General features: G+C 42.5%; 1 protein-coding gene across 2 annotated transcripts in view; it reads right to left on the bottom strand.

Moving 5' to 3' along the window:
* Window positions 1-23,582, bottom strand: part of RBL2 (RB transcriptional corepressor like 2) — a 44,728-nt gene extending 21,146 nt beyond the window's left edge. For both annotated transcript variants that reach the window (XM_038753773.1, XM_038753772.1), the window contains exons 1-5: window positions 23,241-23,582; window positions 13,679-13,809; window positions 11,017-11,217; window positions 9,924-9,988; window positions 1,484-1,612 (exon numbers count right to left, since the gene is read on the bottom strand). In XM_038753773.1, the coding sequence (XP_038609701.1) occupies window positions 1,484-1,612; window positions 9,924-9,988; window positions 11,017-11,217; window positions 13,679-13,809; window positions 23,241-23,540 (826 nt within the window). In that variant the 5' untranslated portion in view covers window positions 23,541-23,582. The remainder of the gene's footprint in view (window positions 1-1,483; window positions 1,613-9,923; window positions 9,989-11,016; window positions 11,218-13,678; window positions 13,810-23,240) is intronic.
* Between the last annotated feature and the right edge of the window lie 1,930 nt (window positions 23,583-25,512).

Here is a 25,512-nt window from a genome sequence, read left to right on the forward strand (position 1 = left end):
GAAGGAGGGATCAAGAGAGAATATGGAAGTCCACTTACCAGCCAACTAGCAACTTAAAAGAACTCTCTTCCTCAGGTCAAAAATTTCCCCTAGACTAGCCTGTTGAACTAATATTTAAGGCTCACCTTGCTGAAGTGTGACCCTAACATTAGCTCGCTGGAACGGAAGATCATTTTTTGCGCTATTCAGAAACCTGTTGATTCTGAATGTCGTCTGCAGGGTATACCCCTGCAGAAATGGCCATCGTTGTTCACGGCAAAACCCATATTAAATGCCCCTCACCATGTCTGCTTTGCAAACTAAACTTTTGGCTTGTCTTTGTGGACCATCGATAAAACCCTGTTATCTGTAAACAAATACTGTGTAGGAGAAGCTGCTTAATACGGAGTCAGACGATTCATTACGTTAATACGTATAATAGCGGAAAACATTCTACCGCTTTTTGGAGTCAGAGGTCGTGGGTTCAAATCCCAGCTCCGCCAATTGTCAGCTGTGTGACTTTGGGCAGTCACTTCACTTCTCTGTGCCTCAGTTACCTCAACTGTAAAATGGGGATTAAAAACTGTGAGCCCCCCGTGGGACAAACTGATCACCTTGTATCCCCCCCCAGCCCTTAGAACAGTGCTTTGCACATAGTAAGCGCTTAATAAATGCCATTATTATTATTATTATTATTTTTACTGAGTGGTAGTACCAGATTTTAAGCCAACCGCTTTAAGGGGCCTCACCATGAAAGGAGGCATTACTGCCCATTACATTTAACTCAAGTGCACTTGCTCCTTAAGGATTTGGAATGCTTTAGGGAGAGTCTGCTTCCCTTGTTAGACTGCAAGCTCCCTGTGGGCAGGGAACATGACTCTTCATTATTTTGTACGTTCTAAGTGCTAAGCACTCAGGACAGCGCTTTGCACACAGTAAGCGCTCAATAAATACAATTGAATGAATGAATGAATGAAAGTGCTTAATACAGTGCACTGTACTAAACGGATGCTCAATGAATGCTACTGTTGCTGCTGCTACTCCTACTACTAATATTATTAAGACCCCAGAAGAATCTGATTTCTGGCATCGTTCAGTCACAGGCACCTGACCAGCTTTGCGGGGAGCAATGGAGCCCAGTAGAAGGAGCACAGGCCACCTGGGTTCTAATTCCATTTATTTACTGTGTGACCTTAGGGGAGTCACTTGATGTTTCTGCGTCTCAGTTTCCTCATCTGTAAAATGGGGGCTCAATACCTGGTCTCCCTCCTATCAGGCTGGGAGTCCCAAATGGAACAAGGACTGTTCCCAACCTGATTACCTTGTACTAACAGTGCTTCGCACAGATGAAAGTGTTTAGCAAATGGAGTAGCTTATGTTTTATTTTATCCTCTTCTAGGGATGTAGCATTGATGCTGGCTAACGTCTAGACACACAAGGGGGTCGCCCGTCCCGCTCCCTCCTCTGATGTGTTGGGCTCTGAATCTCCAGCACCCCAGCCTACCTTTAAAATTAGGATTCAAAAGTTCTCTGCGATTCGAGCACTGAACTGCATTTCCGTACACCAGGTCCAGAGCACACAGCAAAAGATGGTAAGAGTTGACTAGATCATCACTGATCATGGGGAAGTTGCCTACAGAATTGGAAATATTTATAAGGTTAAATTTAACAACTTAAGAACACTCTAAAAAACTATTTTTTTTCAAAAATGCCAAAAGGTGTTTTATAATATGTAGTTTGCATTTAGGGCAGTAACTGCATTTTAGATTTCCAAATACGTTCAGATTGAAAATGCATGAAATAATATCAAATATAGTAAACACAAAGTATGAAGCCATATACGGACATATGCAGACATCTCCGTGGGTGTGTATATATCTCAAATATAATACAAAGCATGAATATATATATATATATATATATATATATATATATATATATATACATACAGTGTGTGTACAACCCCCCCCGCCCCCCACAACACAAACCCGTGAGGAATGACTAGTTTCTTCTCTCCAAATTTCACCTGCAGAATAATAATTTTTGAAACCTCAATTCCTGAAAGTGAAACCATTCTATTTGTAACCTTACCCTTTCACCCTATGTAATGAAAAATGTCAAACTAATGATTTTTGAGAATGGGGCCATTTTCTATTTTTATAGACAGGAAAAGATTTTAAAAATTCCTTACTGTCCTCTAATTCTAAACAATTTAAAAGCACAGTAACAGGTCTCCGGGCTGGGGCACATCCAGCATGTCTACTGAGTCTACCTGGTACCCCACTATGTCCAGCAAGAGCAAAAACATTTAGACCAACACAGCAAATGAGCATACAAAAATTCCTTTTTTGTGAACAGTATATCCCTGATTTGAAATGCACAAAGAACTGCACGGCAAGGTACTGCATATGCCTCCAGCATGTTACTAAAACTTGTTAAATCACTCAATTGGACCACACAACAGCTCATGTCTGCCCTATATGAAAATGGCTGAGCGTTTTGGGAGTCATTCCTGAAAGCTCATTCTAGCATAAATTAATAAAAATGCCACAAATGCAATCTAAACTCAAGAAATATAGATTAACCCCAATATAGGACTTCTGATTTTAATCTCTCTCTCTCTCCAAAGTTAGTACATTCTCTACCATCCTGAATTTAAAAATTTTCTTTGATTCATCAAGTTACTGCCTGGATAGAACAACTGGAGGGAAACTGGACTCAGAAATTTTGGAAGTAAGGCATGGACAAAATACAGATACAGAGCCAGGCAAACAGAAGTGATCTCCTCAGTCTGATGAAGTCCATCACTTGATAAGGCAAGTCTAAAAACCTATAAATGCCTGCCTTAACCTGCAGTGGAAATATTTTGATTATTCTTAGTAAAACACAGAACATTTTAAATATCTATATAACCTGAAACATCATTTAGCTAAATACTGACCTGATGTGGTAGATGGCAAGCCTTCATATGTACAAGGCTTTAAGAAGCAAAACTACACCACATTTCGCAGTCTATTAACATGCCACGAAGACTCGATTTCAACACAACATATATGAAATAAGCGCTGAAAAGGCCTTAAGAGCTTCCCAAACCGAACAGGACTATTCCTTAATATTTTGGCCAGGATCTAGCTGTTTTAAAAAGCAACATTTCCCTCAAAGCCAGACTTCCCAAACCAAACCCAAACACCATACAACGTGATTTTACTCCCCTGATCTACTTCATCCCCTCTTTTCTACTAAAAAGAAGCCATTTACCTCAGGACACTTGGAAAAGCACTTCTTAGCTTCATCTGAATGGAAACATTCAACAAGTGAAATCAGATAAAACCAAAGTGGGGAGAGAGAAAGCCCAACCAGATTCCTTTTTCCCTGCTCAGAAATGCGAGCAGATCTAAAGCGGCAATCAGCTACACTTGTAGGGTTGTCAAGAAGCAAACAGAGCCGACAAACCCACTCCGCTACACCACAGAAATGTAGTTTAAAATGAAGAGCTGCTTAAAGCTCTGGAATCGAAACAGGACGTTGTACTCACTGGTCTTCGAATTGCAGGGTGCGTCACGGGCAAGCCCAAACTTGTCACTGATGCGGTTGCCACAGTAAGGAGAACGGAAGCTGTCAGTGTCGGGGCTCAGGCAGCCGAGCTACAGAGCCGAGCTGGCCCCAGAGGCCTGAATCAAGTGCCCAGCTCCCGAGAGCTCCATTTCGGTCCTAAAATCTTAAAATTTCAAGCAAATCTGCCCTCTGGGATCTCCGCGACTGCCCAGGGTTTCTGCAGTTTTCTCAACAACAGTGATCCCTAAGTGATAACTTGCTCACCACGAAAGGGTTTGGCTGACTGCCTGCTGCGTGGATTGGGAGGGGCTCAAACCTCTGTGGTACAGCCAGACTCTTGGGGGGGCGGGGGGGGGAGGCCTGAATCAGACCGTCACCAGTTGGATTTGGACAGGAGTGAAAAATCTCCAGCCTTCCTTAGAGCCTGGGGGAGCAGGGGAGAATAAATTCAACTTTAAGACTTCTGGCATCGTTCGTTCGTCGATACGCAGTTAGAACTTATACGGCTACAGCCTTCACGGTTGAGTTACCGTCCGCGTTGGACGGTTGGCTGGTGCTCCTTGGCAGCAGGAAGTGAGGGGCGGAGGAGGCCGCGGAGTCGGCCTGGGGGAGCTCTGGGGGCAGCTGTGGAAGGATCAACTGCCAAAGCCACAGCTGCTTCCTACACGAGCTGCAGCCACCGGAACAAGGTGGAGTTACCCAACTGCAAATTGGTCCAAGTAACTGAGGGCATACTGGCAAGGGGACGGATGCCCTTACCGTCTTACAAGGCACCCAGAGTTGGAAGCAGGACGGGAAAGTTGCTCCCCTTGGTTACAGAGTCTCCTGCGATGCCGCCCCTCAGGGTGTCCGCAGGCAGGAAGTGTGAGGCCGAGTGTCTTAGTGGGCTGGGGCTTGACAGGATGTGCTCTGGCTCCTTTCCCAGAAGTGATGGCTCTCAGCCACATGGAAGTCTTTTTGTTTGTCGGACTGCTCCTTGCCACTATACGCGACGGTTCTGGCTGGCCTGCAGGTCAGCTTGGTCGTAGCTCCTATTTACCCTCGCTTGAGTCCGTGCCTGAGCTTAGCGTCTTCTGAAAGCCAAGGTTTATCTTGGCCTGAAGATGTCACAGATATTGGTTGTTTAGGGACTCCGGCCTTCCTCGCCACACTAGGAAGGGTTTCTAGGCTGCGGCATTCTGAGACTAGCAAATAGTCTCTGCCAGTCTCTAGTGTTGTGAAAAATGGCTCAGGCAGACTGGCACTGAAGCAAGGGGATTCAGTGGGTCTAGAACTGAAGGAGAGCTGCCCCCTGCAAGATTTACTGTCCCCTTAACCAGGTAATAAATGAGGACATTTAGAGCCTACAATAGCAGAGGACACGGTGATACAGTTTCTCTGCAAATAATAACTCTTTAAAACTGGCTTCGAGGTCCGCCACCATCTGTCCCCCCTTCACCCACTTGGTCCCAACCCCTTGTCTTTGCTCTTCCCAAGCCAAGCTTCCAGCTCTACCTGGCTCTGGCCTCCACCTGTTTCCGTCCCCTTGCTCGTCCTCTTCCTCCACTTTATAACTCCCTCCCTTGCAAAATTAGACCAGCACAGCTCTTCCTTCACTCAAAGCCCTCCTAAAATACCACCTCCTCTAACGAGCTTTCTCCAATTCATTTCCCTGCATACTGAACTATCAACACCACTTCAGCTAACTACTGTACTTTTGAACTTATTTAGACTCTCCCTGGCAGTCAATCATTTCTTTTAACACCTCTCTCCCTTTAGAATATAAATTCCTTGAGAGCAGGGACCATGCTTCCCCAGCACCAGTACAGCGCACTGCACCAAGTGGACCCTCAACAACTTCTCCTCATGAAAACACCATATTTCTTATAAAAAAAATAGGATAAAATATTTTACCTATATTCCAGCAGGCTGATATAATCAAGAGCTAAGCGAACGTATACTAATATACTGAACAATTAGGGACCTTACAATTTAAGAATCATAACAAGCTGAAGTATCTGCTCTTGAAAAAAAAAGGCTTGGAAGCTCCCCTTTTTCTTGTGGAATATGCCAACAGAGCATTTCCACATCACCCTTAAAATCCCAGGACATCTCTTCCCTTCCCCAAATGTACTCAAGAAGCAGTTCCAAGACATAAATATGTGTATATACTGAGAGTGACACATACACATATATATGTAGGCATATGACAGAGTGAGAATGTGAATGTATTGCCCTTCACATTCAAAGATGACTCTATGGATGGTCGAGAACCTCTCGGTGCTAAAAAGACAATGCAAATGACTATTAACAACTTCAAGAATACGCACAGCACTAGGGACTGACACCAAGCATGAAGAAAGCTCAGATTATATATTGTTCACACGGCAACATTCTTACCCACAAAGACTTTTCAGTGACAACCCAGAATTTAATGTTAACACTAAATTCTGCTACCTATGCAATACATTAGGCAGATAAACTAGAAAACTGAAATCAGACCACCACTAAATCCTATGGGAGAGCGACAGAATTTGGCTACCATCAGGCATCAAACTTCATTGCCAACAGAAGGCCTAACCAAACTCAAGGAGTGCCCCAGACCAAGCAAAGAAGACACATTTGGCTTTTTAAGCAGTTCACCTCCCTCACTCTACAGCCCACTTAACAGCAAATAGTAAGACCAGATCACAAACGGAGAAGTCGGACTGCCAGCATTAAGTCCATGTTCGTTGCAATGCATGTCACTGGGTTGGACATTAGAAGAGAGTTGCTGAATGATGAACTGAAACTGGCAACCCAGCAGTGAGGCAGAAAAAAATGTCTTAAAGATAGAGTCCAGTGTAAGTTTCAAACAATGTGACACTGCAGCAGTTATCTCATCCGGCATGTGGCCACCTGGAGGGGTTCGTCTCCTCAAGCAGAGGCTTCAAGAAGATCGGGATACCAAGAGATGAATGAAGGCAGGACATCAGTGCTGCGAAGGACAATCTTTAGGTCTGGTTCAGGAATTAAGTGGATCCTTCTCTCTGCAACTCATAATCCCAAGGACTGAAACTGCCTCTGCTGTTACTTGCTCGGTCCTTAAGAGACTTGAATTCTGGTGGATGCTCTTTCACACACACTATTTTAGAATGAATATCTGATTACTTTGGAATTTTAGAGCACGGAAAGAATATCCTCTCACGTTACTCTGGGGGCTTGTGAAAGGGACCTACCTGAGGAGAAATGATCACTTTTGTGGTTAACCACTTGATCATACCTGAAACCCAAGTACAAATGTGCCAAGAGTACCCACATAACAAGAGCAGCTTCTTGGCTTTGATTCAAATCCAGCGCATTTTTTCTTCAGTAATCAATTTTACTTTATATCCTGACACTAAAGCAGCTGGAAGGCAAAAAAAAAACCACACACCCTGCTACCATACGATGTGCTATGCTGTATTTTTTTTAAACAAAGGATTTAGAAATTGAAAGCTGATATTTCTCCTTAAATCTGGTTAATTACTAGACATAAATTTCTCTAGAAGCATACCGACAGCTGGGAGGAAGAGCAGATGCACTGTGGCCTAAGGAACAGTTTGGCTTGAAGGCTCCAGAGGCAACACTTGCCTGAACACGTTGGAACGAGTCTCTGAGAATGGTTAATCCTGAGCTTTACAAGGGCAGTAGCTCCAAAACTAAATTATATTCAGCTTAAATGAATCCCCACGCAAGAAGTCTTTCATATGGGAATTTCCAGTCAGATTAATAAAGGTGACTATTCTCTGATAAACAAGGGAAGTAGAAGGAGTTGGCATGGTTTGGTAGCTATTTACTGAACGGCAATTTGGGGTGGAGCTTCGTTAAAAGAACTGAAAGCCTGAATAGACAATTCTGGGTTTCCATCCGTCTATAAACAGCAGGTAGGAGGAATTCTGCTCTCTCCCATGTTCTCTCAGGATCATCCACTCATTCATTCAATCATATTTACTGAGAGCTTACTGTGTGCACAGCACTGTACTAAGCACTTGGGAGAGTACGATATAACAACAGAGAACCTGTTCTCCCCCCACATTCTCTCCCCACAATGAGCCACGCATACTTCTTCTGGAGAGGGTGTCTTTTAGACTGTGAGCCCACTATTGGGTAGGGACTGTCTCTATATGTTGCCAACTTGTACTTTTCTAGCGCTTAGTACAGTGCTCTGCACACAGTAAGTGCTCAATAAATACGACTGATGATGAGAGGGTGCTGGAGAAGGGCAGGAAGCCACCCAGTCCCTTTCAGCTTAGGTAACTGGTCAGTCAGGTGGCTGACGACAGGCTGACTGATGTCCAACAGTCCCCTAAAAGGAACTGGGTGAGTGGTTTTTAATTAAATGGGTAGATGCTATATACAGGAATAACTGGCTATATTTGTAGAAATCAGGAGGGTGCTTTCTGACAGGCAGGCAAGAAACCAGAGTTGGACTGGAAGACAGAAATTAATTTATAATCTGACATTAAGAAGCAGAATTATTTGAACTATCAGTGTAATATGACTATGCTCGACTGCGTCAGAAATGCTAAGCAGAATTTTATTGGGGCCGACAGAGACTATGTGTTGGATGAACATAAAAATCAAAGGTCAAAAATACTATGATTTTTAAAAGGTCAGAATTAAAACCAATGAAATAATCAGAAAAGGGGATGAGAGTTCATCAAGGCTGAGTCTAGGAATAGCAAGAAATCTATTTCACTTCCTCTATCAATTTTCAAATGGAGTGGTTTGAGTTGGGAGGTAACCAAAACTAGGAAATTTATCTGTACTTTTCACTAAGAAATGAAACTGAAGGATCTATTACCCGAGTTCATTTTGCTTTGGGTGATTCATTTACTTTTTACTTCAGTAGCTCTATTCCCCAGGAATCCTTTCTCCAAGAAACTGTAATTTTCACTGGATCTAGAACCTAAACTCACCTCTTCAAGGTTGCATGCCAAGAGTATAAACTGCTATGGCCAAATCAGTTATGACTTAATATGCTTTTTTAAATAGATGCTTCACTCTGAAAGAGTAATAGTGTGAATTATAGTATTTTTAAAAAGAAGTTTCAGGAGAACTGTCCCAATATTTCTATGTAAAATCCATCCCAAAGGAGGAACGAAACCCAAAATAAAGGTACACAAAATAAAATAAAACTCTTTCAAACAATGGCTTCTTTCCACCTTTTTCATTTCATTTTTATTAATGCAAACTGTCTTTTGCCTGTGGTGAGCTCAATCGCACTGCATATAGAGGTCACATCAGAGGTGATTAAAAAGAAATCTGTATTAAAAGTTAACAAATTATTTTACTTTCTCATTCTAGAAGAGGTTTTTATACCACCATTTGTATGTTTTAGCATACTTGTTTACCCATACTTGGATTAATTTCTGCAATGGAAATATTGTATTCTTCCATTTTATTGACAGAACATGGCCTTTTCATTAATATATATATATTAATATGTAATATATTAATATATATATAACACACCTCTAATATACACAGGTGTGTATATATATACACATACCTCTAATTCAGGAGATAATTATCAGGTCAAATTTTAAAAGCTTTGTTTAGTTTTGTTTTGTCTTTCATTTTTATCATTCATACCCAATAACACGCTGTATGGCAAGGATTCCTTGGAAACATAACTACTTTCAGGCATTTGTGATACATTCAACATTCCTGGTACCACACGTAGCAATGCAAAGACAAACTTGCATAATTTAGAAGTTTAAATTCCAGTATCAAATCAGCATCTAAATCTGGTTTTGAAGTGAAGGGGTCTATACTGGTAGAAAAGAATGACATAGAAAATGAAGCAAAAACTGACCACAGGTGCCAGTTATTCAACGTATCCTAACTCTTTACAGAATGAGAAGAGAATCACCAAGGAAATTAACATAAACTAATTTATAAATAGCTTTTTTTTTTTTAAAAGGGTAGCCCCCAATTTTTTTTTTTTTTTAGAAGGGGGTAGAAATTGGGTGAAATCCTAAAAATCCACATCCTATTTATAGATGAGAAAACTACAGCAAGGATGAAAATACTATGTGCTAGTACTAAGGAATTTTAAACCTACGATGGTGTGGCCACAAGAGAAATATTACCATCATTATCACTATTGGTATTGAGTGCTTACTATGTGCAGAGCACTGTACTACGATCTTGGGAGAGTACAAGACAACAGAATTGCCAGACACATTCTCTGCCCACAATGAGTATACAGTCTATAGATCAAGAGCTATAAAAAAAAACAAACTTCATGCATCTTTTAAAGACAAACAAGGCTTCCCCAGTTGAAGGTAAATTCATCCAAACTGAGGGTTGGGTGAATTCCTTGTTTGCATGCACAAATAAATTATGAAAGTAATCCATATTGACAAATTTATTAGTTGTCTTACCTTTTGCATATACAAAGAGCACCCAGCAAAACTGGAAAACTTCAGAGACTGTACAAGGTTGACGCCTTTTGGAAAGAGAAAAGTCGTGAGACAATGACACAAAACTTGTCCTTCCCAAATTTATACAAATTAGATGAGAAACAACAAGCCACAGTCAGGATAGTAAGATATTAGACTCGGGGCCACTTTATAAATTGTCTTGGGACTCCTCTTCATGGCCGAAAAACCCGACTTGGAGGAGGGGCTGCTGTCGTTCAATAGAACTTAGCAGGGGTCAGAAGAAGAAGAAATCAATGAGGTTTTGGGTCTCTAATTTAGTTTTTTTCTTTTCATGACTCATATGGAGCAAGCAGGAAATGCTGCCCTAACTTGGGAATTATAGAAAGTGACTTCAAAATTCCAAGATGTGGCAATGAGGAAATACTGATAAACCATTTCTTACATGATCAATCAATCAATCAATCGTATTTATTGAGCGCTTACTATGTGCAGAGCACTGTACTAAGCGCTTGGGAAGTACAAATTGGCAACACAATGATCAAACATATGATCAAACATATTTATTGAGAGCTTACTGTGTGCAGAGCACTGTACTAAGCACTTGGGAGAGTACAATATAACAGAGTTGGTAGATATGTCCTTTGCCCACTAGGAGCTTCCAGTCTAGAGGCAAAGCCTTGCAAACCTTAGGAAATTTAAAAAACACATGTGCTAGAAAATAGAGAAACTCGTGAAACAGAAAGAACAATTTGGGCTCACAAAAGAAACAGATTCATCTTGGAAAATCGGGAGAAACAATTCACAAAATAAACATGACAAGTAAGAAGCAACACAGAAAGAAAAAAAAAGTGCTCTGTCATAGACAGGCCAAATGAGGATTTCCCACAAATATTTCCTTATTTAGCATCATACACCTCAGCCTAAGGAACAGAATACTGTGAACAGCCTACTGGGAAACTGGGAAGACACCATGAATTGACATTTCCTTTTCAAGCCTACGTAGAGAAGTCCAAAACCTGGTCGACTAAATCAAGAATTCTCATACAAATAGGAGAGGACTAGGTTAGTTGCTGCTTTAGACAAAAATGCCTACCTTTGTTTTCTTCCTCTTGGTGGGCGGGGTTGCTCTTCTTGGGGATACTTAAAGATGTCCTGAAAAATGGGTTCAAACTTCTTAAAAATTACAGCAGAAACGGTGAAGTTTCTCTCAAGTCTCTCGGTTCGTTCTCTGAAGCGTTCTGGTAGATTTGCCATGTCTTCCCACTTCTTCATCTTGTTAAAAAATTCAATTAGACTGATATTTGAAAGATAAAAATTGAGATACATTTTAGAAAACTTCCTCATATACTGCCCTATCAAAACAAAATGACCCAAAGAGTCCCAGTGGCCAGACTGCTCCAATAGCAAGGTAGCCCTGGAGTGAGGAATATCCCTTAAAAGATGATGCTTTAGAATAGAAGAATACTCCTCTTTTAAGGATGGAGCTATCAGTGGGTAATCTGGGCCTCTGTCCTCGCCTTCTGGCCTGGGAGAGACCATTTTCCTTGGTGAGGAGGCTGTACAGAGCCTTTTAAGAAGACTGGACCTCTAAAGTCCCCAGGCGTCTGTGTTTGGGATGTGGAATGTATCATCTGGCATCTAAACTTCAACACACACACTTCTTCATAGGTCTCTGCTGCCCTCCCCTTTCCCCCTTTTCCCAAAAGTCTGAATGACTGAGATAGTTCCCCTTCTCACGTTCTCTATGTCACCAACCTGTCACCTTTCTCTTTCCTCTCCTAGCTTTAATTAACTAATATCCTTTCTTTCTTTTCTCTTTTTAAACTGTTTGCAGCTGTATAGGAGGTGCTCCTTGAGGAGACCTGTCTGGGTGACCTAGAGGGATAGAGATGAGATTAGACTCATCAAGGTGAGGAAGATACCAAACACATTAAGAAGTAGGCAGGAGAAACACACATACCCACACGTTGATCTTGAATCTACTCGAGTGATAGGCACATAGTAAGCACTCAAATACCACAATTATCATCATAATCATTATTGTTGTCATTGGACACTGATGTGAGTCTCAATTCAAAAAGTACTCAACCCACAGTAGCAAGGGATCAAACGTAAATATGACTGCCTAATCTTCTGTGCTTTAGAACGAGTAGACATAAAACTACCTCTGGGAATAGAGTTCTCACAGTGCCAATTAGTGCCTCCTGGAATTTGTGGATCAGTGAACGTTTCGCCTACACGCTTAGTATTTGCTAACGACTCAGGAAGGGTTTACCTAAGGTACTGGTTGGTTTGAGTCCATGAACCACTTTCCTAATCTATCTTGGCAGCAGACAGAGTAACCCTGGCCTACTAAGAGAGGAAGATAAAATGCCGAGAAAATCCCATTACAACAGAAAGAAAGCAAAGAGGTTAAATAAAGCATGTTGTTTGCATTAATATAAAATATTTGGTTAAGGGAGATAAACTGTCATTTCCATTTCTAAAGCCACAATTTTTAATCATCTGGTATTTTAGGTAAACATCAATTTTTCTGTTTTGATTTATTTTTTCGGCCAGATTTAATCAACACTTTCTCTTCTCGGTTTAGCAATGCAAACGCAAACTTGCATAATTTAGGGTTTGCGATTCCAGGATCAAATCAATATCTAAATCCTGGTTTTGAGGTGAGAGGGTTTATACTGAGAGAAAAGAACGATGACACATAAGAAATGAAGCAAAATCTGACTACTAGAGCCAGTTACCCATGGAAACCTAACTCCTATATGGCTAATTTATCCCACGGGGTACCTGGGGTAACCACACTGCTTGACTGGAGACCTCAACATAACTCAGGAGTTGGTTCCCTAAAGGCCCGATTAAGGCGAATGATACCGCTAAGAAGCGAGTCAGCTTGTTTACAGTTGTACCACCAAAGAGTCAAAATGGGTATGTCAAAATCTTAATAGAAAGCCCTCCACCTCTGTTCAAGCTTTGTTTCCTCAGTACCTTAACCACTTGTAAGGACAGGCTCCTCTTCTGAGGGCTTTAAATAATTGGTACACTTAAGAAATTTAGTGTTATAGCAGATGTGGCTTAGTCACCCTCCCTTTATTGGTGCCAGCTAATGTTCCGGGAAAGGATCTGACCAAGGCTCACTTGCTCACTCACTCTCTCTTTCAGTTTTGCAGACTGCAACAATCTTAATGAATCTTAATGAAATAACAATCTTAATGAATGACAAATAAACATAATTCAAGAACTACCGACATGAATCAAGCGCTTAGTACAGTGCTTTGCACACATTACGTGCTCAACAAATACGACTGACTGATGGGTGAATGGATACACCCACACACTCATGCAACCATATGCTTCTGGTTTTCTTTTCTCTCTGAAAGCTACAATATCAGACCTTCTCTTTGGAAATTACTAGGTCTAATACTCCGAAGCACTATATATTACCACTTCAGAGAATCTCTCCAGAAATGATTAAGAAGTACTTCCCCTCTTCAAAATGTTTTGCGATAATCAAGCACGTCTTTCTCTCCCATGAACCATACAAGAAATTACAAATCCACCCCAAATCCACTCTTTATGGAGATGAAGTGGTCTTCTTTCTCCCAGTGTTATGAAACAAAGAGTTCAACAAACAGTGCAAGGTTGAATAGTCATAAGAGGGCTAGACTTGGAAGAAAAATGCAGCCTTCACTAACGGGAGAGATTTTTCCACTTAAGTCCTAATTCTTAAAAATATAAATTTATTTTAGGTTTACCTCTGCTCTGAGCAGCGCAGGATTCTGGTTAAGGAGACATAGTTCCCTTCAACTGTCCCTCTGCTTACAGTTGGAACAGATTTTCTGCAAGCCACATATAAGGCACATGCTAACCAGTGAAGATCATTTCCCTAAAAAAAAAAAAAACAAATAAAATTACATCGTTGCTAAAATCAAATGGTACATTACAGTATACAAAGCATTTCAACTTGCCATTTAAATGGTATTCATTTACATCATTTCATTCTGACCAAGGGGGAAGAGTCATTTTTTTAAAAAGAAATAAACTCTAGTTTAATGGACAAAGAGTTAAGAAAATAAAATTTGAAAAGGGCTACATAGATGCAGATTATATAATCACCTGGATTACCAATCAATCGATGGTATTTATTGAGCACCTACTGTACACGGAGCACTATATTAAGCATTTGGGAGAGGAAAATATAACAGAGTTGATAGGCACAGTCCTTGCCCACAACATGCTGAGGTGACTTAACTGTAGTGAAAAGCTCCTGACTGTGTTGCCAATTTGTACTTCCCAAGCGCTTAGTACAGTGCTCTGCACACAGTAAGCACTCAATAAATACGATTGATGATGATGATGATTGCGGCAGTGACATACTTCTCCATTCTTCCTAGACTGTGAGCCCGTTGTTGGGTAGGGATTGTCTCTATCTGTTGCCGAATTGTACTTTCCAAGCGCTTAGTACAAAGTGCCAATAAATATGATTGAATGAATGGGATTCCCTCCCAATCCCATGTTCCACAAGAGCTTTCCCCCAGTTTTTTAAATGAAATTTGTTAAAGGCTTACCACATGTCAAACACTCCTCTAAGCGCTGGGGCAGGGACAAGTTAATTAGTTCTCTGCTTAATGTGCTTTGCAGCTAGCTGGTGGCATGATAAAACAAATATTTGTGGTCCTGAAGGCCTTTGGAGAGCCAGGGGTGTGCGAGGTTGGATTGATCCCTTAAAAGACAGGGAACCTTTGTGCAGCGGCACTAGATAAACCAAAAGAACTCCGTTTTCCCTTTAGAGATCAGAGTCCCATTTTCTTTTTACCATCAGCCCTGCCATTCGAAGAATACCACAGGAATTGGACTTCTGAAATGTACACTTCAGAACTCTCTTCCAAGACCTGATACGAGGTTCTTTCTCTCTGGTATGAGCTCAGTCTGAAGATGTGCTTTAGTAATTAACTCATGCTGCTAGTGGTGACAAAAATGTAAAAACAAGAACTGGAAGAGTGTGCCTTGTTCATCCTTTCTTCAGCCTTTTCCCACCACAAGGCGACTTAAGGTCGTTCACACACATGGTATACGACAGACATTTTTCAACCTACGCGTACCAAATCTCAAGTAAAATATGCCCCGTAATGATCTTATCCAGGACAATGATACCCAAGAGTCCCACGGTCGTTCACACACATGGTATACGACAGACATTTTTCAACCTACGCGTACCAAATCTCAAGTAAAATATGCCCCGTAATGATCTTATCCATGACAATGATACCCCAGAGTTCCATGAAAAGCTAGACTGGAATGTTCAGTTTCTCTAATGAAGCTATAATCTCCAGAGCTCCTTTTATTTTATTTACTGTTTGCCTAAATCCCACATAAAAGTTAGTAGGTACACGTCCTTCAGTCTGTAAAGAGTCCCATCTCAATCACTCAAGAAATACTATCAAGCTTGCAACCTTTCACATCCCTAAAGATATACGACAACCAGGAATGACAAGACCACAAAAGGCTATAAAACCGAGTAGAATTAGCCGAGTAATATTTTTAAATCTGAAATTCCACAGGAAATTACATCTTGATAATATGGCCTTGACATGAACTCAGCAAGCAGACTAAGGCCCCCTTTTCCTCTGCTCCTCCTCCCCTCCGTCACCGCGACTCCCTCCCTCTGCTCTACCCCCATCCCCGCCCCACAGCACTTGTGTATATCTGTACATATTATTCTATTTATTTTATTAATGATGTGTATATATCTATAATTCTATTTATTTATATTGATGCTATTGCTGGCTGTTTACTTGCTTTGTTTTGTTGTGTCCTCCTCTTCCAGACTGTGAGCCTGTTGCTGGGTAGGGACTGCCCCTGTTGCTGAATTGTACTTTCCAAGCGTTTAGTACATTGCTCTGCACACAGAAAGCGCTCAATAAATACAACTGAATGAACAAATGAATGCTGTGGAAGGAGACCGTTTACATTCTGAAATTCAAATGGCAATATTCTAGAATAAACATTCTAGAGGCCCAGTCCAATGAGTATTCACTAACAAGTCTATGCAGCTTCAGTTATGGCCCTTACATGAACTTTCAAATAAATGCTCCCATGGATGCTCCATGAATAATGCACAGTTAGCTGGATTCACGTATCTTGTTCCTATCTCTTAGGCTGACACTGTCGTATTTGGCAGCAGGTTTCACTTGGGAAGCAAATTCCTTGGGGCAGTGTCCATGCCTTGAAACTTAAACCATGTCTAGAACAGTGGTTCGGCAAAATATACTCTTGTTGACAACTGACTAATCCATTGATAGCTTTTTACTGAGTGCTTAACTCTGTGCAGAATACTGTACTAAGCACCTGGGAGAGAACAAGACATTTAGTAGATACAATCCGCTGCCCACAAGGAGTTTACAACCTGGCCGGGGGAGGCAGAAGATAAAATAAATTACAGATCGAGAAATCAATCGTACTTACTGAGGGTTTACTGTGTGCACAGCACTGCACTAAGCGCTTGGGAGATTTCAACATGACAGAGTTGGTAGCCACGATCCCTGCCCACAAGGAGATCTGTGTGCTTAGTACAGTGCTCTGCACGCAGTAAGCGCTCAATAAATACAACTGAATGAATGAATCTATGTAACCTAAGTGCTGGGGTGAGGGGCCGAGGGGCTATCTAATTTACTTTAGTATCCACCCCAGCGCTTAGTACATTGCCTAGCACATAGTAAGTGCCTAACGAACACCATAACTATTATTATTATTCAGTTCGGACGACAGACGGAAACGCAAAGCGGGTCAATAGAAAGGGAATATTCTGAAAGTTTGGATCTGATGCCCCGTCCTGACCTCAGGGCCATTTCTAGTGGAAAGGGAATAAAAATAACAGTATTATTGATTTCTAATCCGTGGGTTCTAAACCCGGCTCCGCCACTTGTTAGCTGTGTGACTTTGGGCAAGTCACTTCACTTCTCTGGGCCTCAGTTACCTCATCTAGAAAATGGGGATTAAGACTGTGAGCCCCACCTGGGACAACGTGATAACCCTGTATCTCACCCAGCACTTAGAACAGTGTTTGGCAATCAATCAATCAATCAATCAATCGTATTTATTGAGCGCTTACTGTGTGCAGAGCACTGTACTAAGCGCTTGGGAAGTACAAGTCGGCAACACATAGAGACAGTCCCTACCCAACAGCGGGCTCACAGTCTAGAAGGGGGGACATAGTAAGCGCTTAACAAGTACTATCATTATTATTACTGATGGTATTTGTTAGGTGCCTACTGTGTGCCAAGCATTGTCCTAAGCACTGGAAGCGGTGGATAAGAGAAGCAGCCTGGTTTAGTGGAAAGAGCCCGGGCTTGGGAATCGGAGGTCGTGGGTTCTAATCCCGCCTCCTCCACTTGTCACCTCTGTGGTGACAAGTCACTTAACTTCTCTGTGCCTCAGTTACCTCATCTGTAAAATGGGGATTAAGACTGTGAGCCCCTCGTGGGCCAACCTGATTATCTTGTATCTCCCCCAGCGCTTAGAACAGTGCCTGGCATGTAGCAAGTGGCTACCAAATACCGCCATTATTAGTATTATTATTATTACAAGCAAATCGGGTTGGACCCAGTCCCTGTCCCACATGGGGCTCACAGTCTCCATCCCCATTTTCCAGCTGAGGGAACTGAGGCCTAGAGAAGTGACTTGCCCAAGTTCACCCAGCAGACGAGTGATGGAGCCGGGATTAGAACCCAGAGTAGGTGGGGATTGTCTCTTACTGAACTGCACTTTCCAAGCGCTTAGCGCAGCGCTCTGCGCACAGTAAGCTTTCAATAAATGCCATCATTATTATAGACGCTTCCCCCTTCTAGACTGCGAGCCCACTGTTGGGTAGGGGTTGTCTCTGTTGCCTAATTGTAATAACAATAATAATAATAACATTGGCATGTAAAGTGCTTACTATGTGCCAAGCACTGTTCTAAGCGCTGGGGTGAATACAAGGTAATCAGGCTGTCCCACAGGCTCGCGGTCTTCATCCCCATTTGACGGGTGAGGTAACTGAGGCACAGAGATGTCAAGTGACTTGCCTAAAGTCACACAGCTGACGAGTGGCGGAGCTCAATCAATATGACTGAAAGAATGAATGATTATTATTATTATTATTGATGTCTGTCTCCCCCACTTCTAGACTGTGAGCCCGTTGGGGAGGGGTAGTCTCTGTTACCGAATTGTACCTTCCAACTAAGCGTTGTGCTGCACACAGTAAGCACTCAATCAATATGATTGAAAGAATGAATGATTATTATTATTATTATTAATGTCTCCCCACCCCCTCCGACTTCTAGACTGTGAGCCTGTTGTTGGGTAGGGATGGTCTTTCTCTATTACCGAATTGTACTTCCCAACTAAGCGCTGTGCTCTCCACACAGTAAGCATTCAATCAATACGACTGAAGGAATGAATGATGGTGATGATGATGATGATGATGATGATTATTATTATTATCAACATCTGCCTCCTCCACTTCTAGACTGTGAGCCTGTTGCTGGGTAGGGTTGATCTCTGTTACCGAATTGTTCTTTCCAACTAAGCGCAGTGCTCTGCATGCAGTAAGCGCTCAATCAATACAACTGAATGAATGAATTATTATTATTATTATTATTATTATTATTATTATTATTATTGACGTCTGCCTCCCCCCCTTCTAGACTGTGAGCCCGTTGTCGGGGAGGGGTGGTCTCTGTTACCGAACTGTACTTTCCAACTAAGCGCTGTGCTCTGCCCGCAGTAAGCGCTCAATCAATATGATTGGAAGAATGAATGATTACTATTATTGTTATTATTGATGTCTGCCTCCCCCTCCCTTCTAGACTGTGAGCCCGTTGTCAGGTAGGGACTGTCTCTCGATGTTGCCGACTTGTACCTCCCAAGCGCTTAGTCCACTGCACACAGTAAGCGCTCAATCACTACGACTGAATGAATTGTACTTTCCAACTAAGCGCAGTGCTCTGCACACAGTAAGCGCTCAATCAATACAACTAAATGTCCTTTCCAACTAAGCACAGTGCCCTGCACACCGTAAGCGCTCAATCACTACGACTGAATGAATGAATTGTACTTCCCAATTAAGCAAAGTGCTCTGCACACAGTAAGCGCTCAATTACTACGACTGAATGAACTGTACTTTCCAATTAAGCGCAGTGCTCTGCACACAGTAAGTGCTCAATCTATACGATTGAATGATTTGTACTTTCCAACTAAGCACAGTGCTCTGCACGCAGTAAGCGCTCAATCAATACGACTGAATGAATGAGATGTACTTTCCAACTAAGCGCTGTGCTCTCCGCACAATAAGCGCTCAACCAATATGACTGAATGAATGAACTGCACTTTCCAACTAAGCGCAGTGATCTGCACACAGTAAGCGCTCAATCAATACGACTGAATGAATGATATGTACTTTCCAACTAAGCGCAGTGCTCTGCGCACAATGTGCTAAACCAATACAATTGAATGAACTGTACTTTCCGACTAAGCGCAGTGCTCTGCACACAGTAAGCACTCAATCACTACGACTGAATGAATTGTACTTTCCAATTAAGCACAGTGCCCTGCACACAGTAAGCGCTCAATCACTACGACTGAATGAATTGCACTTTCCAACTAAGCACAGTGCTCTGCACACAGTAAGCGCTCAATCAATGACTGAATGAATGAGATGTACTTTCCAACTAAGCGCAGTGTTCTGCGTATTTCAATCGTATTTATTGAGTGCTTACTGTGTGCAGAGCACTGTACTAAGCGCTTGGGAAGTCCAAGTTGGCAACATAGAGAGACGGTCCCTACCCAACAGTGGGCTCACAGTCCAGAAGGGCGAGACGGACAACAAAAAAAGACATATTAACGAAATAAAATAAATATAGTAAATATGTACAAGTAAATAGAGTAATAAACATGTACAAGCACATATACAGGTGCTGTGGGAGGTCATTCATTCAATCGTATTTATTGAGCGCTTACTGTGTGCAGAGCACTGTACTAAGCGTTTGGGAAGTCCAAGTTGGCAACAACACAGAGAGACGGTCATCATCATCATCATCAATCGTATTTATTGAGCGCTTACTATGTGCAGAGCACTGTACTAAGCGCTTGGGAAGTACAAATTGGCAACATATAGAGACAGTCCCTACCCAACAGTGGGCTTACAGTCTAAAAGGGGGAGACAGAGAACAAAACCAAACATACTAACAAAATAAAATAAATAGAAGAGATATGTACAAGTAAAATAAATAGAGTAATAAATATGTACAAATGGTCCCTACCCAACAGCGGGCTCACAGTCTAGAAGGGGGAGACGGACAACAAAACAAGACATTTTAACAAAATAAAATAAATAGGATATGCACAGATAAAATAATAGAGTAATAAATATGCACAAACATATACAGGTGCTGTGGGAGGGAACTGAGGCCCAGAGAAGTGAAGGGACTTGCCCAAAGTCACACGGCCGACAGTTGGCAGAGCCGGGATTTGAAGCCATGACCTCTGACTTCAAAGCCCGGGCTCTTTCCACTGAGCCACCCTGCTTCTCTGGCGCTTAGTACAGTGCTCTGCACACGGTAAGCGCTCAATAAACACGATTGATTGATGGATTAATGATAACAATAATAACGACAACGATACGGCAGACAGTTGGCAGAGCCGGGATTTGAAGCCATGACCTCTGACTCCAAAGCCCAGGCTCTTTCCACTGAGCCACGCTGCTTCTCTGGCGCTTAGTACAGTGCTCTGCACACGGTAAGCGCTCAGTAAACACGACTGATTGATGGATTAATGATGATAATAATAATAACGATAACGACAAGGCCGAGAGTTGGCAGAGCCGGGATTTGAAGCCATGACCTCTGACTCCAAAGCCCGGGCTCTTTCCACGGAGCCACGCTGCTTCTCTGGCGCTTAGTACAGTGCTCTGCACACGGTAAGCGCTCAGTAAACACGATTGATTGATGAATTAATGATAATAATAATAACGACAACGATACGGCCGACAGTTGGCAGAGCCGGGATTTGAAGCCATGACGTCGGACTCCAAAGCCCGGGCTCTTATATGTATATGTTTGTACGTATTTATTACTCTATTTATTTATTTATTTTACTTGTACATATCTATTCCATTTATTTTATTTTGTTAGTATGTTCGGTTTTTGTTTTTTTTTTCCTCTGTCTCCCCCTTTTAGACTGTGAACCCAATGTTGGGTAGGGACTGTCTCTGTTGCCAATTTGTACTCCCCAAGCGCTTAGTCCAGTGCTCCGCACATAGTAAGCGCTCGATAAATATGATTGATTGATTGAATGATTTCCACTGAGCCACACTGCTTCTCTGGCAGAACTGTCTATGTTGCCAATCTGTACTTCCCAAGTGTTTAGTCCAGTGCTCCGCACACGGTAAGCGCTCAATACGATTGATGATGATGATGATGTTGCCAGTTTGTACTTACCAAGCGCTCAGTCCAGTGCTCCGCACACAGGAAGCGCTCAATAAATACGATTGATAATGATGATTACTCTACTTATTTTACTTGTACACATCTATTCTACTTACTTTATTTTGTTAGTATGTTTGGTTTTGTCTCCCCCTGTTAGACTGTGAGCCCACTGTTGAGTAGGGGCTGTCTCTATCTGTTGCCAATCTGGACTTCCCAAGCGCTTAGTCCGGTGCTCCGCACACAGGAAGCGCTCAATAAATACGATTGATGATAATGACTCTATTTATTTATTTATTTTACTTGTACACATCCATTCTACTTATTTTATTTTGTTAGTCTGTTTGGTTTTGTCTCCCCCTGATAGACTGTGAGCCCACTGTTGGGTAGGGGCTGTCTCTGTCTGTTGCCAATCTGGACTTCCCAAGCGCTTAGTACAGTGCTCTGCACACAGTAAGCGCTCAATAAATACGGTTGATGATGATGATGACTCTATTTATTTTACTTGTACACATCTATTCTACTTATTTTATTTTGTTAGTCTGTTTGGTTTTGTCTCCCCGTTAGACTGTGAGTCCACTGTTGGGTAGGGGCTGTCTCTATCTGTTGCCAATCTGGACTTCCCAAGCGCTTAGTCCAGTGCTCCGCACACAGGAAGCGCTCAATAAATACGATTGATGATGATGATGATGATTACTCTATTTATTTATTTTACTTGCACACATCTATTCTACTTATTTTATTTTGTTAGTCTGTTTGGTTTTGTCTCCCCCTGTTAGACTGTGAGCCCACTGTTGGGTAGGGGCTGTCTCTATCTGTTGCCAATCTGGACTTCCCAAGCGCTTAGTCCGGTGCTCCGCACACAGGAAGCGCTCAATAAATACGATTATGATGATGATGATTACTCTATTTATTTATTTATTTTACTTGTACACATCTATTCTACTTATTTTATTTTGTCAGTCTGTTTGGTTTTGTCTCCCCCTGTTAGACTGTGAGCCCACTGTTGGGTAGTGACTGTCTCTATATGTTGCCAATCTGGACTTCCCAAGCGCTTAGTACAGTGCTCCGCACACAGTAAGCGTTCAATAAATACGATTGATGATGTTGCCAGTTTGTACTTCCCAAGCGCTTAGTCCAGTGCTCCGCACACAGTAAGCGCTCAATAAAAACGACTGATAATGATGATGATGATGATGATGACTCTATTTATTTATTTTACTTGTACACATCTATTCTACTTATTTTATTTTGTTAGTCTGTTTGGTTTTGTCTCCCCCTGTTAGACTGTGAGCCCACTGTTACGTAGGGGCTGTCTCTGTCTGTTGCCAATCTGGACTTCCCAAGCGCTTAGTCCGGTGCTCCGCACACAAGAAGCGCTCAATAAATACGATTGATGATGATGATGACTCTATTTATTTATTTATTTTACTTGTACACATCCATTCTACTTATTTTATTGAGTTTGTTTGGTTTTGTCTCCCCCGGTTAGACTGTGAGCCCACTGTTGGCTAGGGGCTGTCTTTATATGTTGCCAATCTGGACTTCCCAAGCGCTTAGTCCAGTGCTCCGCACACAGTAAGCGCTCAATAAATACGATTGATAATGATGATGATTACCCTATTTATTTATTTCACTTGCACACATCTATTCTACTGATTTTATTTTGTCAGTATGTTTGGTTTCGTCTCCCCCTGTTAGACTGTGAGCCCACTGTTGGGTAGGGGCTGTCTCTGTCTGTTGCCAACTTGGACTTCCCAAGCGCTTAGTCCAGTGCTCCGCACACGGTAAGCGCTCAGTAAATAGGATTGATTGGTGGATTAATGATAATAATAATAATAACGATAACGCTAATGACCTCGAGGGTGTAGCTCTGGCTCATGGCGCGGTAGCTGTCCCAGGCCTCGGCCCGCGCCGCCCCGTCCATGTTGAGGCGGCCGCACAGCTCGTCGAACCGCTGCCGCGTCTGAGGGGGCGGGGGCGGCGGCGGCGTCGTCGTGAGGGCGGCCCCTCCGCCCCCGTCCTCCTCCTCCTCCTCTTCCTCCTCCTCCCCTTCTTCCTCGTCCTCCTCCTCGTCGTCGTCGTCGTCGTCGTCGTCGTCCTCCCGGTCCTCCTCAGCGGCGGGCTGCTGAGGCGGCTGCTCGGGCCCGGCCGGCATGGCGCTCGGCTCCGCCTCAGGCCACGGGCCTCGGCGGGACGGGGACGTTCGCGGGCCCCCCGCACTGCGCCTGCGCGGCGGCCCCCTGGCGCAGGCGCGAGCGCGAGGCATGCTGGGGATTGGAGTCCGCCACGGCGGCCCAAAGGGCTCAGTAAAAATCAGCATCAGTCGTATTTACTGAGCGCTTCCTGTGGGCGGAGCACTGGACTAAGCGCTTGGGAAGTGCAAACTGGCAACATCATCATCCTCAATCGTATTTACTGAGCGCTTACTGTGTGCGGAGCACTGGACTAAGCGCTTGGGAAGTACAAATTGGCAACATCATCACCATCAGTCGTATTTATTGAGCGCTTCCTATGTGCAGAGCACTGTACTAAGCGCTTGGGAAGTCCAAATTGGCAACATCATCATCAATCGTATTTATTGAGCGCTTCCTATGTGCGGAGCACTGTACTAAGCGCTTGGGAAGTCCAAATTGGCAACATCATCATCAATCGTATTTATTGAGCGCTTACTATGTGCGGAGCACTGGACTAAGCGCTTGGGAAGTACAAATTGGCAACATCATCATCCTCAATCGTATTTATTGAGCGCTTCCTGTGTGCGGAGCACTGGACTAAGCGCTTGGGAAGTACAAACTGGCAACATCATCATCCTCAATCGTGTTTATTGAGCGCTTACTGTGTGCGGAGCACTGGACTAAGCGCTTGGGAAGTACAAGTTGGCAACATCATCATCATCAATCGTGTTTATTGAGCGCTTACTGTGTGCGGAGCACTGGACTAAGCGCTTGGGAAGTACAAGTTGGCAACATCATCATCATCAATCGTATTTATTGAGCGCTTACTGTGTGCGGAGCACTGTACTAAGCGCTTGGGCAGTACAGATTGGCAACAGAGACAGCCCCTACCCAACAGTGGGCTCACAGTCTAAAAGGGGGAGACAAAACCAAACATACTAACAAAATAAAATAAGTATTTTATAATAGATATGTACAAGTAAAATAAATAAATAAATAGAGTAATCATCATCATCATCATCATCAATCGTATTTATTGAGCGCTTACTGTGTGTGGAGCACTGTACTAAGCGCTTGGGAAGTCCAAATTGGCAACATCATCATCATCAATCGTATTTATTGAGCGCTTACTGTGTGCGGAGCACTGGGCTAAGCGCTTGGGAAGTACAAATTGGCAACAGATAGAGACGGTCCCTACCCAACAGTGGGCTCACAGTCTAAAAGGGGAAGACAGAGAACAAAACCAAACATACTAACGAAATAAAATGAATAGGATAGATATGTACAAGTAAAATAAATAAATCAATAGAGTAACATGTACAAACATATATACATATATACAGGTGCTGTGGGGAAGGGAAGGAGGTAAGATGGGGGATGAAGAGGGGGACGAGGGGGACATCATCATCATCAATCGTATTTATTGAGCGCTTACTGTGTGCAGAGCACTGTACTAAGCGCTTGGGAAGTACAAATTGGCAACAGATAGAGACAGTCCCTACCCAACAGTGGGCTCACAGTCTAAAAGGGGGAGACAGAGAACAAAACCAAACATACTAACGAAATAAAATAAATAGGATATGTACAAGTAAAATAAATAAATAAATAAATAGAGTAATAAATATGTACAAGCATATGTACATATATACAGGTACTGTGGGGAAGGGAAGGAGGTAAGATGGAGGGATGGAGAGGGGGACGAGGGGGACATCATCATCATCAATCGTATTTATTGAGCACTTACTATGTGCAGAGCACTGTACTAAGCGCTTGGGAAGTACAAATTGGCAACATATAGAGACGGTCCCTACCCAACAGTAGGCTCACAGTCTAAAAGGGGGAGACGGAGAACAAAACCAAACATACTAATGAAATAAAATAAGTAGGATAGATATGTACAAGTAAAATAAATAAATAGAGTAAGAAATATGTACAAACATATATACATATATA

The sequence above is a fragment of the Tachyglossus aculeatus genome, chromosome 11 (assembly GCF_015852505.1).
Source record: "Tachyglossus aculeatus isolate mTacAcu1 chromosome 11, mTacAcu1.pri, whole genome shotgun sequence".
NCBI classification, from domain to species: Eukaryota; Metazoa; Chordata; class Mammalia; order Monotremata; family Tachyglossidae; genus Tachyglossus; species Tachyglossus aculeatus.